The following is a 17,912-nucleotide window of genomic DNA, read 5'->3' on the forward strand; positions in this document are numbered from 1 at the left end:
AATAGATTATAAACTATTAAGAAATATATAAGAAATAATATTAATTTAAAATAAGTAATTTACTTTTTATAATATAGTCTTTTAAAAGCTAATACTATATTAATATAGTTTACTTTAATATATATAAGTAAAATTATATTATATTAAAAGACTATTTATAATATTAGTAAATTAAATCTATATTATATAATATTTATAATTCTTTATATAATATTATATATAATTAATTATAATATTTTTACTTTCTTAAGGCTTTAATAAGAGTAAAAAAGTATTAAATTATAAATTATAATTATAAAAATTAAAGTTTATATTAAAATGCCTATAAATAATAAACTAAGTATTCTAGTTTTATTTAAAATAGCTTTATTAATACTTTCTTTATTAGAAGATATTATAATAACTTTATAATAATTAATATTATTTTTTTTTTATTATTTTTAATATAATTAAAAAGTATTATATTTATATTTTATTTTATATATTTTAATTAGCTAGTAAGCTCTATAGATATTTATATATTTTAATTAATTAAAAGGCTTTAATTATACTATTATATAGATTAATTAATTAATTAATTAAATATTTAAATTATAAGCTATAATAGTTTTAATCTATATATTATATATCTTATCCTTTATTAAAACTACTAATACTTATAATTACAAGAGATTATAATAATTATATAATATAGTAAGAAGTTAAATATATAATTAAGTTTAATTATTTATAATATTAATAAAATTAACTTTTACTTTAGCTTTTTAACTTTATATTAAACTCTTAACTATATATATAAATTTCTTTATCTATAGACTTTAACTTAAATAAAGTTTCTTATAATTTAAGCTATTATAATTAAAATATATTAAAAAGCTATTACTTAAAATACTTATATTTATTTTTAATAGTTTAAATAAGAATCTTTAATTTTATAAATTATAATATATATTAACTTATTATATTTTAAAAAGTAATTTACCTTTTTATAAGGCTAGTTTTACTTTTAATATATTAATATATTATATTAAGTTATTATATTTTCTATTAAATCTACTATAAGTCCCCTTAAGGAATAAAGAGGCTAGAGAATTATAGACTTTTATAGTTAAATATAGCTAATATTATATTATCTTTAATTAATAATAATTATTCTATAGAGATATATTTTAGCCTCTTTATTATAAGGGTATATAGACTTTAGAATTAAATTAAGGTTATATATAGGGCTTTAATAATCTAGCTATAAGTATATTAAAAATACTATATATATTATCTAGTTATTAAGCTATTATCTTTTAGCTAAATTATAAGGTAATATATAATTAATATTATAATTATAATTTAAGTTAACTTAATATATTATATATTAAAATAGAATAATTTATATTTTATTTTTAATAATTTTATTAAATAAGGAAAAAGAAAGTATATAATATTATTATAATTTTAATAGAGCTTTTATTTTTTAATATAGAGTTAATTTTATTAAATCTTATTAAAAAGTATAGCCTTATAGCCTTATAATATTATTTTATTATTAAAGTTTATTATTCTTAAGTATTTTATTTCTTTATAAAATAATTAAAATCTTAGTTATATATAATTATATACCTTATTAATAAATATCTTTTTAATAAATAAAGAAATAATAATACTAAAGTATTATAATATAATAGTTTATTAATATAGCTAGTTTTATTATAATATTAGCTTTATTTATTATATTAAGCTAATTATTTTATTTTTATAATAAAAAAAGTATAAATCTATTTAAGAAAGCTTTATAAATTATAATATTAAATTCTTATTATAAAGTAATTATAATTTAATTATATAGTATTAAAAAGATAAATATTAAACTTTTATTAATTATTTTAATTTTTATTAAATTTAATAAAAAAACTATCTTTTAATTTAATATAATTTAAATAAATTATAATTAATTTAATATATTAAAGTAAATATATTATTATAAGGCTATTATAAAAATTATATAGCTTTCTTATATAAAGGGAATTTAATTATATTTAATAATAGCTAGAAAAATACTAGCTAAATATAAAGATTATATTTAAATTTACTTTTTATAGGTTTTTTATATTTTAATTAATTATAAATATTATTTCTACTATTTTAACTAAAGAGGCTAGTGCCTTTTAAATTAAATTTAACTTATACCTATACTATAACTTAAAGGTTCTATATTATAACTAGAAGTATAACTATTTATATTTAAGGTACTTTTTATAATAAGCAATTTATATATTAAAATAAGTAGCTTTTATCTTTAGATGGGAATTGATAGGGACGCATGATACTTTTACTACGGACGCATGACCTTACGGACGCATGACTTTTTAAGCACTTTAATTGGCCGAGCCCCGTATTTGTTAGTACACCTTAACCCTTCCTCTTTAATCAGTTGTTCCTCCTATAAACACTTATACATCAGCCAATCAGGACAATTCTGATGTTGTCATCAACACTGCAGATCATCACCTTTGTAACCTAACCTCCTAATGAAGTTGACGCTGCATCATCATCAGATATCAATGCTTTAGCATCACAATGGTCTCTACGCGCCGCCAATCGTACAACTCCGAGTCTGAGTCGTTCAACACGGCAGAGCCGCCTCGAAAACGCGCTCGACTTAGCAGCCAACGCGTCCAGCTAAGCCGACAGCATAACTTTCGCCCGCCTCTTTTAACGAATCCACCGCCGCCCTATCAGCGTTATCCTGCCTCTCGAAATAACCGATGGACCTCTCCTACTAGCAGTGCACCTAGTGTTAGCGATTCTTATGGGTTTGGGGATACCGACGCTCTGGATAATATCTTTGCTGCAGTCCCTGATCGATTCTCAACCATACCATCGCCTCGTCGTTCCGGACCCGAGTCATCATTCGAGCTCCAATATAACCATGCAATAACCCTCCGCAATGACTTTCCTCGTGGAACAGATCGACGAAATATTTGTCAAGTACCTATTCCTGGACCAGAAACCGATCCCTTCCAAGGCTCTCCTCGTAGCTCGTTGGAAGTAACGCGGGTACCTATGGTACCTGAGGTAGAATTCCAGCGTGCCTTAGGGCTAGTCCGAGATATTATTGGTAATGAGCGACGAATAACAAGGCAATGCCTTAAGTTCTTCGATACTGTACGCAGCTGGCGGGAAAGATGGGGCTATTCTCCTTTAAATACTGATGAATACGGCTCGCCTCCGGCATACTCTCCTCGCGAAAGTCAGCACTCTTCAGTTCCTGTTCCCTCTTCACCTAATCTAATCGAAAGCTCCCCTTCGCAGCAATCCGAGTCCCCGCCTCCAGACGAAATACCGAATCCTCCAATCCCAGGTAACCCAGCCCCTACAGAGAACGCCCTTTATAAGAACATTCAACTCTTTGCAAAAGAGCATGGCTTTGGTATAGCAAAGTATAATAAGTACTCTTATAAGGGACGGCTGATACGGTATTCTATTCGATGTGATCGATACGGGGATCCTCAACCAAGTAGAGGCTCTGGTCTTCGTCAGAGGAAGTCACGAAAGTGTGGGTGTAAGTGGCTAGTTATTGCAGAGGCTCTTGAGGAGGGTAAATGGTTTCTCCGTCAACATCAGGATACAGAACATCACACCCATAATCATCCTCCAAGTGAGATATCATCGGCTCATCCATCTCATCGCCGCCTTACTTCCCCAGTTAAGGCAACTATCGAATCCACTAGCCGCCGAGTTGGCATTCGAGCGCGGGATATACGGGCTATCGTGGAAGAACAACATCCCGAGTCAATATTTACACAACGGGATATCTATAATGCTCGGGCTTTAGTGAGCCGAGAGAAGCTTGCAGGCTATTCACCTACTGCTGCCTTGCTTAAGCTTTTTGATGAGCAAAGAGTTCCTTATGTTGTGAAGTGGGCACCAGACGAGCCTGGCCGTCTTCTAGGCCTTGTCTGGACATTCCCCTATTGTATCCGGATGTGGAAGCGGTTCCCAGAGGTAATCAGCCTCGATAACACATATAATACCAACCGATTCAAGCTCCCACTCTTCCAAGTAACCGGGCAGACCTGTCTTGGCACAGTATTTAATGCTGCCTTTGGTCTTATTGATAATGAACGACGAGAGGGATTCCAGTTTCTTGCGGAAAGCGTTTCCACTCTTCTATCAGAGCACTCAATACGACAACCAGCTATCATTATCACGGACTTTGATGACTCAATGAAGGCTGCCTTAGACGACCAGTTTCCTGGGGTCCAGCAGCAGCTCTGCATTCATCATGTCAACTCCAACGTTCTTCTTCGGTCAAAGCAGAAGTGGGTTAAGAACCCAGAGAATAGCAGTAGCCCGGATATTAGTGAGGTAGATGAACCTACCGAACCCCAAGCTACTCTAACTCTGCATGACCGCGCACTTGTCTCAGCTGAATCCTCCTCTGAGGTTCCTCATACCTATCAGGGGGTCCTCCAGATGTGGAAGCAGGTTCTCTTTGCAGAGACCGAAGAAGTACATAAGAAAGCATGGATTGCTCTCTGTAAGGAGTTTGATAATCAACGCCCTATTCTGCGGTATCTTTTAACACCTACATGCCAGTCCGTGCTCAATGGGCCCGTTGCTTTATTCGTAAATACCCAAACTACGGCATCCGTGTGACCTCAGGTACAGAGGCAAGCAATAACAACATCAAGAGCTACCTATTGAATGGGATGAGCCATCTTTACAAGTTGGTAGAAGCAATGCAGGACATGCTACATGATCAAGAGCGTGACTTTAAAGATGCTTGCGGGAACGACGAGGTTCTTCGAGATCGTGAGTTCCTTGGGTCAAGCTCTGACTACTTGGGCGAGCTCCGGTCCCTTGCATCATCAAAGTGTCTGAAGCTTATCAAGAGCCAATACCGACAGGCACGTAAGGCACTGCCTACTGGAAAGAATCCTAATCCTAGGCCCCTTGACCCATGTACAGATGAGTGCTCTGTCTCAACCGAACTCGGTATACCATGCTATCATACAATTCACTCACGTGTATGCTCTACGAAAGCTTTCACAAAGTGGGATATTCACCCTCGCTGGCGACTTCGTGAAACATCCTCTCGAGATCCATATCGAAAGATCCTTGACCCAAAGATTGCTACATCTCTTAGAGGGCGGCCAAAGAATACAAAGCAAGGAGTGCCAGCAGACCTTATACCTTCTACAATATCTCAAGAAAGCAGTCGGGCCTTAGCATCTCAGCCGCAAGCATCTCAGTCCCAAGCATCTCAGTCCCAAGCGCCTGGGTCCCAAAAGAGAAAGCGTGGCCGCCCACCCGGAAGCCGGAATAAGTCAACCCTAGAAAGGGAGAATAAGAGCCAAGAAACTATCGCTACTCAAGGGACCACAATGGGTGAAACTATTTACGTTGGGGCTGGGAATACTACAGGCGTTCGCGCAAGTGGACAGAGAATTCAGGCAAGTGTGCGAAGAACGAGAAGTCAGTGGGAGTTATTATAGGTAGATAAATATAACCTATATTAGAATTAAATTCGTAATCCCTCTGATATATCTTTTGTGTAAGACCAGACCTAGTAATAACCTCTTTTCTACAGTGGTAGTAGGATTGTTAGGTGGGATTGTTCCTTGCAGGGATTACAGAAGTACTAGTGGGGTAATATTTCTTTAACCAATTAAATTACTTAAAAAGTCATGCGTCCGTAAGGTCATGCGTCCGTAGTAAAAGTATCATGCGTCCCTATCAATTCCCCTTTAGATATATAAAGTTAAAAGTAGCTAGCTACTTTAAAGATATTAGCCCTTTTTCAGAAGACTTATTATTATATTTACTTTTCCTAAGAGATACTGCTATAGTAGAAATATAAAGGAATATATTTTATAGCCTTTAAAAAATAAATAAAACTAATACTTAAAAATCTATTAAAAATTTATATAGCTTTATTATATAGTATTATATTATATAGAATTTTAAAATATTTTTTTAAAGTTATATTAAAAAGATAATAATATAATAAATATACCTTCTTATATACTATAGCTAGTTAGCTATCTAGCACAGCGGCGTTAATATTCTAGTACAGCGCACCTAAAGGGACCCAAGGACGCTGGCCGACATCAGCCACTTATGCACATGGTGAGATATACTCTCACGAGATCGCTTGAGGAAAAGTCAGGGTTGACTGTTGTAATCGAGATTTTAGTTCTCAGCAAGAGTACTTGATCAAGATAGGAACATAATTTGAAATTGTTCAACCCAGGAAGTACCTGATTTGAAAGCCAGAGTGTGCAAATTCATCAATTACAATAATTTCCTCTTGTCAATTGATTGGGGAAAAAGGCTAATTGTTGGCAATCCAAGGTCTGTGTTGGACGAGGCTTATACTGAGACATCTTGACATGAGACTATTATGCTGATGAGTACCTAGAACCACACCTAATCTGAATCTCAATAGATGTGGCCATCTCTCGATTAGCGATTGGTCTACCACACACCGCCAGATTACTCTTTCCTGATCTGGATCTTGCTGCATTGTATATCGATGTCGTTATGTGAGTCCTGGTGGTGGGGTTGTATCGGTTCATTCCGTTGCCGACATTGTTCTCTCTTGTCTCCTGGGTTGACACTAAGACATATGCTTAAAGGTAAGACACGCATCTCATGGAGCTAGGATATTTTGAATCAAGATGTAAGCTGTACTGAGAGGCATAATACCATGAGATATGGCCCTTAGGTACCTGCTGTGAAACCCATTAACGTTAATAAAAGTCAATCAAGTAGACTGAGCATTCCTGCTTAGTTTTATAAACGGGCTAATTGCACTCCTAGAGTATTACTGTTGAGTCTATGGTTGGAAAAGCTAGTCTTCAGAGAATCTTAGATTTGAATATTTGTTGATAAATGATCTGCGAGGACAGATTAACTTCTGTTTCAGACCCAGAGGAAATTGATAAAGACTGTGGAAAAGAGTCAGAGATCGCAAAAAACAAGACAAGTCTATATTTTGTTAAGCCGCCACAAATAAGCCAGTCATCGGCAATGTCATAGCGTAGTAATGCAAGGTTGGTCACAAGTAGCTTAACGACGTTACACACAGTCTTGGACATCACAAACATCCCGTGTCTCGGAGACATGATGGTCTCATACTGAGAGGCTATCATTCAATTGGTACAGATACATCTGACACAACATAATCCATTATGTCATTTCATGCATGTATGTTTATGAGGAATCGGAACTAGAGGGAGTAAGTTAACATGTCTTACAATGAGGAGGTGGCAGGTCAATGCATGCAAGAATTTATTTATTTCGGTGGCGATCGACTTACATTGAACTCGTCAGTTGTTGAGGAATTGAGTTGCACAGGTCCAGAAATGTACGGCAGTTCTAGGTGCTATCCATGAAGTATGAATAGTTATGCTAGTAGTCACCGTTTCTATAGTCGTGACAGAGTCCCAATATGTATGGTTCACTACCTCTTAGTGGGTGCGTGGAAAGTAGGTATGACAGGATTGCCAAACACAAATTACAATACATAACACATGTAAACAAAACCCTCTTTCAGATGGCGACAGTCTCGACAGAGTTGTTGCATCTTTCTTGACTGCATATAGACCGGAACCGGTGAGGAAGTGCATTGCAGGGTGGCGTTTTCATGCGATGGAATCAAGGAATATTGACAAGTTTTGTATTTCAGTTTGTCTGGAACATACATATGCAATACTCTCAAGAAGGCTAATTGTATCTACGAGATTCCATACGTGTCTCAAGATGTGCTTCAGCCGTAACTGACAGAGGATCAGTTGAAATACATTTCAAGAGGAGATTATTCGAACAACAAAAATCATAAATAGGCTGCCTATCTCCCACAGATTCCATTCTTGTCTTCACATCAATCTTCAACTTACATATCTCATTACAAACTGTTCATCCACAAACACCTCCATCATGAGCGACAGTGACAAGGAACAAATCGACCGCCCTGAGCCCCTCCTCGAGGAAGGCAAGTTCGATAGCGAAATCACCGGCAACACCGCTTACGTAGGTATAATCTTTGATCCTTTGTCTCATGAGCCCTCCTTTGCTAACAACTATTGCAGATACGCTGGGACGTCAAGGGTGGCCGAGACCGTGACCACTACCCTAGCTTTGACACCTGGGAACCTTTGGAGGGCACTCCGTAAGTTTACCCTGATACAAATATTCATACAAATAACTGACGTTAGATCTAGTAACATTCAGGGTTTCACCTGTCGCAGTGCTGTTGACCTCTGGATCTACATTGGAGAGTAAGTCATATCATGCCAAATTCACCTGGAGGTTGATGCTAACTAAATACAGTGAAAGTGAAAAGTTCTCCGGACCGACTGAAGGCAAAAAGAAGATCGACGCTCGACGTACCTCAAAGTACAAGATTGTGCGACGTTGATCTGATTTGCCATGCCATGTCCGGTCATTCAACATGTCTGGATAACAATTGAGATGCGTCATTTCGACGACGCAAGGATGCAGGATACACTGTTAAGTGATGATAGGAGATGAATTACTTATAGTCACTCATTGTTCTCAAATAAAACAACCGTGGCCACGGATCATAAACCCACTGATCAACGTTGTATCGACCGTCTTGTTGAATTTGCTGAGGCCAATGACATGGCAGTCAAGGGTCATGGACTTCTCTCTCCATGCTGCAACCCGGATTATGTCCTCAACATAATCGACCCCAATGCCCTCTGCGCTGAGATCACCGAGCACTTTGAGGCTGTTATGCATCGTTACAAGGGCAAGATGGATCGATGGGATGTTGTTTCCGAGGCCCTCAAGACAAACGGTAGTGGTTTAGCTCCAAACCACTTTTTTGATATCCTCGGCCCTGAATGGCTCGAGGAGGCCTTTCGTATTGCCCGAGCAACTGATCCAGACGCCAAGCTCTTTCTCAATGAGAATCTTGTTGAAGTAATGCCGAAAAAACACCAAGAACTCTACGATATGGTCGCCAAGCTTGTTTCCAAAGGCATCCCTATTGATGGAGTTGCCCTTCAGACGCATGTAACTCTAGAGCCCTTGGTACCTGGTGTCATTCGTGATATGGTCAATTCTTACAAAGCTCTTGGTCTTGAGGTTTCTATTGCCGAGTTGGATGTCCATACGTACAACGCGACTCAACAAGCCGACATCTATGGTAACGTTATCAAGGAAGCTCTCGACGCAGGTATAAATGATATCAGTTTCTGGGGCTTTACCGATAAGCACTCGTATACGTGGCTTCCAGGCTCGAAGCCATTAATGTTCAACGAAACTTATCAGCCCAAGGGTGCCTTCTTCTCGACCCACGATGCTCTCGCCAACTTTGTTGAGTAGGACTTACCTCGAATTAGCAGATGAATGTCCTGGTGCTATTGAATCTTTTATAAGTGCTATTATCTTTATTAATTATAAAGGAAGAGATATAAAGGAGGCCTCTATAGCTAAGAAGGAAAAGAGATTAGGAATAAATTATTTACTACTAGCACCTTTTCGTTAACTATATTATTAGGACTTCTCTGCAATCAATAGCAACTAGATCACTCTTTCTAATAGTAGCATTTTAGACCTCTAATAAAATGATAGCTAGTGTAAGCAAAGAAAAAGACAAATATTAAAATATAATTATTAGGGTTATACTGTTATACATGTTATTTGAAGTTGTCATTGACAGGAATACCATCGTGATAACTATCATTATAGGATCGTGCTTGAATAAGAAGAAATAGAGTATTTATTCGGATTTGTAATATTAAAAGTCATCAGACGTCAATCATAGTTTCCACAGCATCTTCCCAATGTTCACTTTGAGTGTCCTCCTCTGTCGATAAACAGTGACCCAACATCTCATAGAAATTCTGTTGTGAACCGGGTTCCTTATTTTCACGAGCGTTTATAATATCTATCGCGGTTCGTCCTTCCTCGTCAATCTCGCCGACAACTATTTTGGAAGCTACTGGTACACATAATGCCATTGTGTCAGCATCCGCAAACTCGGCGATAACGTGAAGTAATGTCTGCCCCTTTGGAAGAGGTATATGGATTTCAAACCCTTTTCTAATAAATAGATCAATGAACTCATGCTTGTTCTCTTTGATACTACACAGCAGTGGATCTACCGCAGGTGCATTTGGGCAACGGATTTGTGCCCCGTTGGCCAAGAGGCGGACAGCAGCGTCAAAGTTGTCGGATAGTATAGTGAACCCAAGCGGTGTTCTACCGTCTTTGTCAGGGAAGTCCTTATCCATTCCGGCATCGAGTAAATGCTCGACGCCATCTCCTGGTGACCAGATGGCGGCATAGTGTAACGCGGTATGATGGTAACCCGTACGATAGGTTACACTCGACCCAGCCTCCAGGAGCAGCTTGACGCAGGTCGGGTTACCAGACCTTGCGGCGAAGATGAGTGGATCTTTTTGACAATAGCTGGGAATGGATGGGTCTGCTCCGCAAGACAAGAGCAGTCTGAGATCCTCAATTGAACCAAGCTCGGCTGCCAAGCACAAGGCCGTTTGGCCCAGAGAGTCACGGGCGTTGATCATTTCAATAGAATTCATCTCCAGCTCCTCCGAAATGTTTCTACTTTCAAGTTTGAGAACCGTCTTGTGTAGCTTAGTAAAGTTCCTGGCCTCGATATCTTTGGTATGATCGAATAGTTCTCGAAATGCCTTCTCGTCTGCTTGAGATAGCCTTCCAGACAAGATCTTGCTCCAAGCCTTGTCCGAGGGGCATGCACCCCAGATCTTGCTCCTTATCAGAGGGTCGGCGCCAGCTTGTAGCAAAAACCGGATTGTTTCAATCTTTCTGTACGATATTGCAAACTTCCCAACATTAGTAACTTGTTTCCGTTCGGGCAGTATTATCTTACGTCTAGAGCTGTAACTCCTGATGAACAGTGAACGTCATTAGGAGAAGCACCACCACTGCTGAACAACTGTTTAAGTCGCTCAATGTTGCCAATTTTGGAAAAGTAGAATACATCAGAGTCTTTTGCAACGAGTTGATGAACAACCACTGTCATAGACGGATCCGCCGCTGGCTTCAATAAGAGAACCGCAGAGATTAACTTTGCCACGAACCAACGTGGGAACGTGTAAGTAACCTGAATCAGACTCGAACAACGTTCTTTGCATCGAGGAACGTTACATGGCTGACGAATGCTTGGTCTGCCGGTATAACCAACAAACAAGCCACCAATTATGGAGTCAAGAAGCATAGGTGATCTGAAGAGCTTCGTTCGATGGCAAGAACAGGCACACCCGACCTGGCAGTTACCTGATATGTTCCGAGTCGCATTGATGGAAATTGCACTGACTACGGAATTGTCGCAGGCGGATAATAAGAGGTCAGTACTCCGGGAACGGTCTATCTGGACTTTGCATTTCTCGTCATTTACACAGGTTAGTGGAGTTGATTCCGAAATTCGAGTTTTGCTGAAGTCCAGTTGTTTCAGAAATTCCTCCACCGTTTTCAATCGGTTAGATATCGTCAATAATTCATCCGAGTGTGTGGTGAGGTCCAGGTGCAATGTTTGTCGTTTTGTTGCAAGCTGGCTAACAACGGCGTGTATGCCTTGAATATCAAGTTGTACGCTCGAGAATGAGACGCTACATTCATCTTAGTTGTGCCAAGATTACCATTTGGGAATTTTCCTTACACTGATGATGCCGAAATGAACGTGACTAGTTGCATTCGTATGTCTTGCAACGCAGTACGAAACCCATTAATTTTACGAGTAACAGCGAGACTCCGTAGAGTTCTTTTCTGTCGGATGTGTCTCCATTTGTCGACGCTTTCCTTGATCTCTAACAACTTGGTAGTAATTGATTGTGCGATGTGGTCCAGGCTAATTGTCTTGTTCAAGGGGCTCTGGGTATAGGCTGAAGACAAAAGGACTTGTTCCAGTACGACTATGAGATCAGTAACCTCATTTGAGAGAGCGCAAAGCTCCAGTGGTGCTCCGTAGAGCTGCACTAGGAATCTCAGCGCAGAATGAGTAGCAGTCGCAAGGGTCAAGGAAGACGCTATTATTGACAATGGGTCCATTTCGAATAAAAAGATGGGTTAATTGTACCCGATAGTCAGTACAGTGGGGAATGGAATCAATGAGGAAAAGCGCCCTTTCTTCCGTATTATAGTTATTTCCATGGCTCTGTAATTTAATGGCCTCATAATACTGTGACTGTTCAAAGCTGAAACCAGCCTGTAGTAGTTACACTGCCTGAAAAGATGGCTTTATTCATTGGTTGTTGACGACTTGGTCAGACTCACGTCGTCCATGGTCTGCAGTGGCTGGCTCAGGCGGGTGACAGTTTATGGCGAAGGGACTTCTTGTCAGGGTGGTGTGGTGGCCAACAGCTACCCTCCTTGAAACGAGGCCCCTGAGTGGCGAGTTTTGGCCTTTGTACAAGCCGGTCTACAGGAGCGGCTAAAGAACAGATGTTGCACTTGACCTCCATGCAGGTGATTTCATTAATACTATCGCATATTGAGGACAAATCAACACAAATGGTCTACTATACGTCATATCTCCAATGAATAACTGGTATACGTCAAGATTATCCGTCAACGTATTCATATACGGAATGATCTTCATAACTTTGGAATTCAGATTTAAACGCACAACAACAGGAGACTCTCGCCATGTCTATCGAGTCACGTAGCTAAATATCCAGGCCAAATAAACCGAAACGCACATTCCATGATACAATCATTGATTCTTAATACAAACATCTACAAGAACAACTATAAGTTTGAACAACCGAGTTACAGTCCCTAGCGTGGGACTTTTGACTGTGGCTTCCTTTACCATCTTTCATCTCTTATGTTGTAATGGTAAACTAAACCCCCGCCATCATCAAAGGGCCCTCCATGCATCGCCGTCGTCCCAGATTGGGAAAACGGGCTCCAGGCGTTCTGGCATCTGATCCGGCCAATTCTTCCGAATCACATCCATCAGTCCATTTTGAAATATCGCATACGCCGGTCCGCCAAGATGAATTCCTACTCAAGTCAGTATCTGTGTATCCTAAGATACTCGGAACCTACCATCAATGATTAACTTCCTGAAATCGGGGTTTTCTGGCTCACTAGCCGATCCTGGGATAGGGCTTCCTGGTTTCCAGCCGACGGCGGAACTTAGATCTTGAAACAGGTCAAGATACGGAACACTATGGTTTCTAGAAAGCTCTCGAATCGCTTCCGCATAGGTGCTGGTATGATCATTCGTCCACATCATATCCTCAAAGTCGATTTCTTTGACCCTAGCAGCCATGAGTCTTTCCTCTACTGGTGGTGGAGTGACTAGAATGATTCGAGAGCAGTGATTCTTGACGTAATTGATGATGTTGGCCATGTTGTCTTTGTATCGATCGAGGGGAACATGAGGGTTGGGACCGTTCTTGCGTATTCCATAACCTGCGTCGTTGGCCCCGAACAAAATGACCTATCTTGGTTATTCATGTCTGTTTCAGAGTTATTCTTTGCTTACCATGATTTTCACCTGGATAAATGAAGCACGGTCGGGAAGTATATGTGGGAGTACTTTTAGTGCTTGAGATGAGTTGTAGCCACTGCAACTGATCAATATCTGCAAGTTCTGTTGCCCTGAAAGAAGTATTCCTCACCTGAAGCCGCGATTGATGATATCCCGTCGACCTAGATATTCTTGTTGCTTGTTAACAATCCCCATTGCCCGGATCCACGTTGTGTGGGGGATCAAGGTCATACCGTTCTGCAGCCAAGAAGTCATCGGTATCTTGTCGCCATCCGCGATCGACTTTTCTATGATGGAATCGCCAAAAAGAATAATCTGGTCATAGTTGAATTTCTAGATTGTCCGAGTTAGTTTCGTTATATGCGTTTGACGAGAACAAAATACATGATAGTATTGAAGCGAATCTCGTTGCATTGTGCATTCCACGGTTGACCATTGGACAATTAGACACCAAATCCAAAGAATTGCTCCTTGTAGAAAAAGCATTCTGGCGTTCGGTACCGTACGAGAATGAGAACTGAACTGATAAATAGAGTGCTACACAAGCGACATGGCTGAGTAGCTGATGTCTGGAGAAGATTTTCAAATAAATCAGGAACAAAGAGCCTCTGATTCCACCTTTACCAATCTCAAGTGGGGTACAGACTTGAGAGTAAGACACCCCGCTTTCGTTCCCAGTTGGGGCGGTATCACGGTACATAGATATGCCAGGGTGCTCAATCACTGAACATCCATCCCTTGCATGGCTGCTATAAAGAAAAAGGCATTATCGGCCTTAAATAGCACGTACATTCGCTAGATACACAAGTGGAGATAAATCCCACAACAAAGCCAATATCGCTGTAGAAAATAATGAAAATCAACTCATCGTTGGAGTTAAAGATTTGTTTGTCGTTGCTTCACAGGTCAGCTTGGTTATTTGCCCATGAACTGATTTCTAGATTTGAGTTGTCACTTTGGACCATTTCATCCGTGTATGTAAGCCGTGTGACGACCTCTTACGAGCGCGTCTCCCTCTGCCCGGTCTGTATGATAGATACTGGGCTGCAGCCAGCCTATTACCAGGTTGTGCATCTGCAGCTTGAGTGCATAAGTGACAACCACAACGATTACCCCGCTTCTGATATTCACTGCACTTTATTCCTGATACCCATACTTGATCCTGACAGCCTTACTACTTTTCACTATATGCAGTGTCCTCAAAGGCTCATCTAAGGCGAAACAACAAAAGGGCTTCCACGAGACATCAACCCAAGTATAAGGCAGTCTTTTAGTCAGTGCAAATCGTATCATACGGCGCTGAAAAGTGATGGCACACCATGACGGTTTAGGCTTGCTGCAGGCTCCAAGATGTCATTCCAAATCACAAATGTGCCTCAAAGCCGCATGTCTTGTTACACAGCATATTCCATTCCGCCACCCATTGTACCACAGGCTCCTTGCGATACATCCGCGAGGCCTCTCTCACATCACTTTACAGCCGCACCGTCATTCACATCTACCTAGGACCTTCAGAACTGACATTTTGTCAATACTTGCACCCCTCTCTACCGTCGAATCGGAACAGCAGGTCCTCAGGATAGAGCAGAGCATTCGCTACTGTGCCATGACTAAAGATTAGAAAAGGGCAGATTATTTCAAAACATCAATCACAGTTGTCATTAAAATTACAGTCTAAGAATTGAATCCGATCTCCTACTACAGCTGTCGGAGCACCATTATCACTGTTTCATTTGTCAACAATCTATCCAACACTTTTTGACATCATGACAGACGTCAGTAGAGTATTTATTCAGTTGAACGAGGGATCGAAGGATGGGGGTGAGCTTGTCTCAGTAACTGGGAACTTTCACATCGACAAAGCCGTGATTCGAGGTAATATAATTCTAATACAATTATACTATTCGAGAACTAAGAAAATCACTTATAATCAATAGCCTTACCTTCTGGTGTCACACCTCTATCCACAGAGGATTATGGGTCCAGCGCATGGACTTTCACGGGCAAGATAAACGCAAAGGAAGATGGGTCAGATACCATTTTCTTCCTCAAAGTTAGTATAATATATCAGTCTTTTTCATTGTCCGTATTTGACGACATAGACGGCCATCGGCGAAGAGGGCTCTGTGATGCTTCGAGGCGAATTCGAATCGTCCAAGATCATACATGCCATCACACCTCACCTCATCCCAGAGCCTATAGCCTTCGGACAGTATGAACAAGCAACCACTGCCACCTTTTTCTTCCTCTCCGAGTTTGTCGTCATGGAAACAAACTCTGCGCCCGATTCAGATCAACTAGGACAAAAGCTCGCTGAGCTTCACAGAGAAAGTCAAACGCCCACTGGAAAGTTTGGGTTCCATGTCCAAACTTGCGATGGACGAATGCCGCACACTGTAGATTGGCAGGATGACTGGCCCACATTCTTCAGTCAGCTTCTAAGGGGAATCTGCAAGATTGATACTGAAGTGAACGGGCATTGGGCAGAGTTTGAGCGTGCCACTGATCAAATCATCACAAAGGTGGTTCCCCGGTTGCTTGGTGGCTTGACAAGCAACGGTAAACCGATCCAGCCATGTATTGTTCATGGGGACCTCTGGGAGCCTAATATTGGAAAACGAAAAGACACTGGTGAACTCATTCTCTTTGATGCTAGTTCATATTGGGGACACAACGAGATGGATCTAGGTTTGTGGAGAGCAGACTTCTGTCAACATCTACGACCCAATCTAGAAAAGTACGTGGATAGCTACATGCGTCACTTTCCCGCGGCCAATCCAGTGGAGGAGTTCTACGATAGAAACAGACTTTATAGTCTGAAAGCAACCATCAACTATTCAGCTGGACATCCTGGCTGTGTTACCCGGCATTCGTAAGTTTCTGTCACTCTATTCTATCAACACTGTAACATTCTAACTATCACTACAGAGCATATAACAACATGTGCTATCTTTGTGAGAAATATGCACCGATTGAGGGTATTGACAAGTACGATCCAGCGATGGATCCTGTTATTACTGGGGTCGGCTTACGACCTGACTTTGAGAAAAACGATTGAATATGGAATGACAGTGTATTGTTCCTATCCAGTCGGAATATTCGAATGCAATCTTAAGGATTAACTATTGCACAAGGTACACAGGTTACTATAGACAATATAGAGGGTTAAGTTACTAAATTAAATCAAGATCTAACCAGGGGTAGCAGTTGAAAGATATTAGTGCCTCGACGCCACGGCTAAAATGTTGGGTTTTAGAGTGCACTATACACAATAGTTTGGTGGCTCCAATTGTAGAGCGGACTCTGAACTGGATTTTCTAAACGGGTTCAATGGTAAAAGGGCACTATAAGTCGCGTTGGTCAGAGGGCTAAAATGCAGTTCACTCGTAAGTCTTAGTCCTAGTTGCAATAAGTCTGAAATGTTAGTATATGCGAAAAAGCAAAGTTGACAAAGGAAAACAATATTGGTGAGTATTGAGACCCATGGAGAAGTTGTTGTATATACAAAAGACATGACAATTATCTTGGACGGTTTTTGAACTCGTGCCAAAACAAATACATAGTGAGTTGTTCCTAGACTAGTAGACGTTGCTGACAGGAGTCTTGATGAGCGACTTCAAGCTAGTTCTTCCATTCATCTCCTCGTTGATGGCCTGAACAAAAGCCTTGGCAATGAGGTCGGCAGCCTCGGGGCTAGTGTGAGTGTGGTCCTTGGGGTACAGTGAGTTGACCTTTTGATTTCCAAGCTTCTGGTACATCTTTGTAACAGCAGCAAAGTGGTCAACCCAAGTGACGCTGGAGCTAGCCAGGGCTCTGTGCGCAGTAGGCACATAGCCGACGAAGCGAGGAGCACCAGGCTCAAATTTGCCAGTCTCCCACTGGTTGTTGGGAGTCTGTGTGCTGAGAACGACTTGAGCGCCCTTTGCAACGAGGGCCTTGGCAGCTTGAGAGATGTAAAAGACAAAGGTGTAAACCTTTTCGCCTGTCTTGTCAGAGATGCAGACTTCTGTGCCTGCACCTGGACAGTCAGAGCGCAAGTTGTCGTTTTTGTTGGGTGAACCGCCGTCGTTGTGACCGAACTCGATGACGACTACATCGCCTGGCTTGACGAGGTTGATGATTTCCTGGAAGCGACCCTCGTTGGTGTATGAACGAGCAGATCGACCACCGATGGCCTTGTTGACGGCGTTGACCTTGAGGTATCTGCCAATGTAGTTACCCCAGCCATCAGTAACACCGTCGTTGGCGCCACTTCTAGCCATGGTGGAGTCACCTAAAACAGTTAGTATATAGAACAATGGAGTGGATGAGGTGAGACATACCAGCAAAGTAGACTGTTTGACCAGCCACAGCCTGGAATGCTCCAGCAGCAAGAGCTGCGAAAGAAACAGAGAACTTCATG

General features: G+C 40.4%; 8 protein-coding genes across 8 annotated transcripts; 4 read left to right on the plus strand and 4 right to left on the minus strand.

Moving 5' to 3' along the window:
• Positions 1-2,571: 2,571 nt before the first annotated feature.
• On the plus strand, positions 2,572-5,492 carry FPOAC1_007711 (uncharacterized protein; the record flags this gene model as incomplete). Its single annotated transcript, XM_044852161.1, has 3 exons — positions 2,572-3,652; positions 4,193-4,534; positions 4,594-5,492. 3 exons carry the CDS (start codon positions 2,572-2,574, stop codon positions 5,490-5,492), a joined length of 2,322 nt encoding a protein of 773 aa, XP_044704831.1.
• A 2,446-nt stretch (positions 5,493-7,938) lies between these two features.
• On the plus strand, positions 7,939-8,419 carry FPOAC1_007712 (uncharacterized protein; the record flags this gene model as incomplete). Its single annotated transcript, XM_044852162.1, has 4 exons — positions 7,939-8,031; positions 8,091-8,170; positions 8,223-8,279; positions 8,332-8,419. The coding sequence occupies 4 exons, from the start codon at positions 7,939-7,941 to the stop codon at positions 8,417-8,419; spliced, it is 318 nt and encodes a 105-aa protein (XP_044704832.1).
• Positions 8,420-8,643: 224 nt separating this feature from the next.
• Positions 8,644-9,351, plus strand: FPOAC1_007713 (uncharacterized protein; the record flags this gene model as incomplete). The annotated part of the gene is made up of 1 exon (XM_044852163.1): positions 8,644-9,351. One exon carries the CDS (start codon positions 8,644-8,646, stop codon positions 9,349-9,351), a length of 708 nt encoding a protein of 235 aa, XP_044704833.1.
• Positions 9,352-9,776: 425 nt separating this feature from the next.
• Positions 9,777-11,035, minus strand: FPOAC1_007714 (uncharacterized protein; the record flags this gene model as incomplete). Its single annotated transcript, XM_044852164.1, has 2 exons — positions 9,777-10,835; positions 10,883-11,035. 2 exons carry the CDS (start codon positions 11,033-11,035, stop codon positions 9,777-9,779), a joined length of 1,212 nt encoding a protein of 403 aa, XP_044704834.1.
• A 632-nt stretch (positions 11,036-11,667) lies between these two features.
• FPOAC1_007715 (uncharacterized protein) lies at positions 11,668-12,060 on the minus strand (the record flags this gene model as incomplete). The annotated part of the gene is made up of 1 exon (XM_044852165.1): positions 11,668-12,060. One exon carries the CDS (start codon positions 12,058-12,060, stop codon positions 11,668-11,670), a length of 393 nt encoding a protein of 130 aa, XP_044704835.1.
• Positions 12,061-12,871: 811 nt separating this feature from the next.
• On the minus strand, positions 12,872-13,924 carry FPOAC1_007716 (uncharacterized protein; the record flags this gene model as incomplete). The annotated part of the gene is made up of 5 exons (XM_044852166.1): positions 12,872-13,017; positions 13,063-13,459; positions 13,505-13,586; positions 13,641-13,843; positions 13,895-13,924. The coding sequence occupies 5 exons, from the start codon at positions 13,922-13,924 to the stop codon at positions 12,872-12,874; spliced, it is 858 nt and encodes a 285-aa protein (XP_044704836.1).
• A 1,352-nt stretch (positions 13,925-15,276) lies between these two features.
• Positions 15,277-16,568, plus strand: FPOAC1_007717 (uncharacterized protein; the record flags this gene model as incomplete). The annotated part of the gene is made up of 4 exons (XM_044852167.1): positions 15,277-15,385; positions 15,448-15,563; positions 15,613-16,382; positions 16,439-16,568. The coding sequence occupies 4 exons, from the start codon at positions 15,277-15,279 to the stop codon at positions 16,566-16,568; spliced, it is 1,125 nt and encodes a 374-aa protein (XP_044704837.1).
• Positions 16,569-17,088: 520 nt separating this feature from the next.
• On the minus strand, positions 17,089-17,911 carry FPOAC1_007718 (uncharacterized protein; the record flags this gene model as incomplete). The annotated part of the gene is made up of 2 exons (XM_044852168.1): positions 17,089-17,783; positions 17,833-17,911. The coding sequence occupies 2 exons, from the start codon at positions 17,909-17,911 to the stop codon at positions 17,089-17,091; spliced, it is 774 nt and encodes a 257-aa protein (XP_044704838.1).
• Between the last annotated feature and the right edge of the window lies 1 nt (position 17,912).

The sequence above is a fragment of the Fusarium poae genome, chromosome 3 (genome assembly GCF_019609905.1).
Source record: "Fusarium poae strain DAOMC 252244 chromosome 3, whole genome shotgun sequence".
Classification (NCBI taxonomy): domain Eukaryota; kingdom Fungi; phylum Ascomycota; class Sordariomycetes; order Hypocreales; family Nectriaceae; genus Fusarium; species Fusarium poae.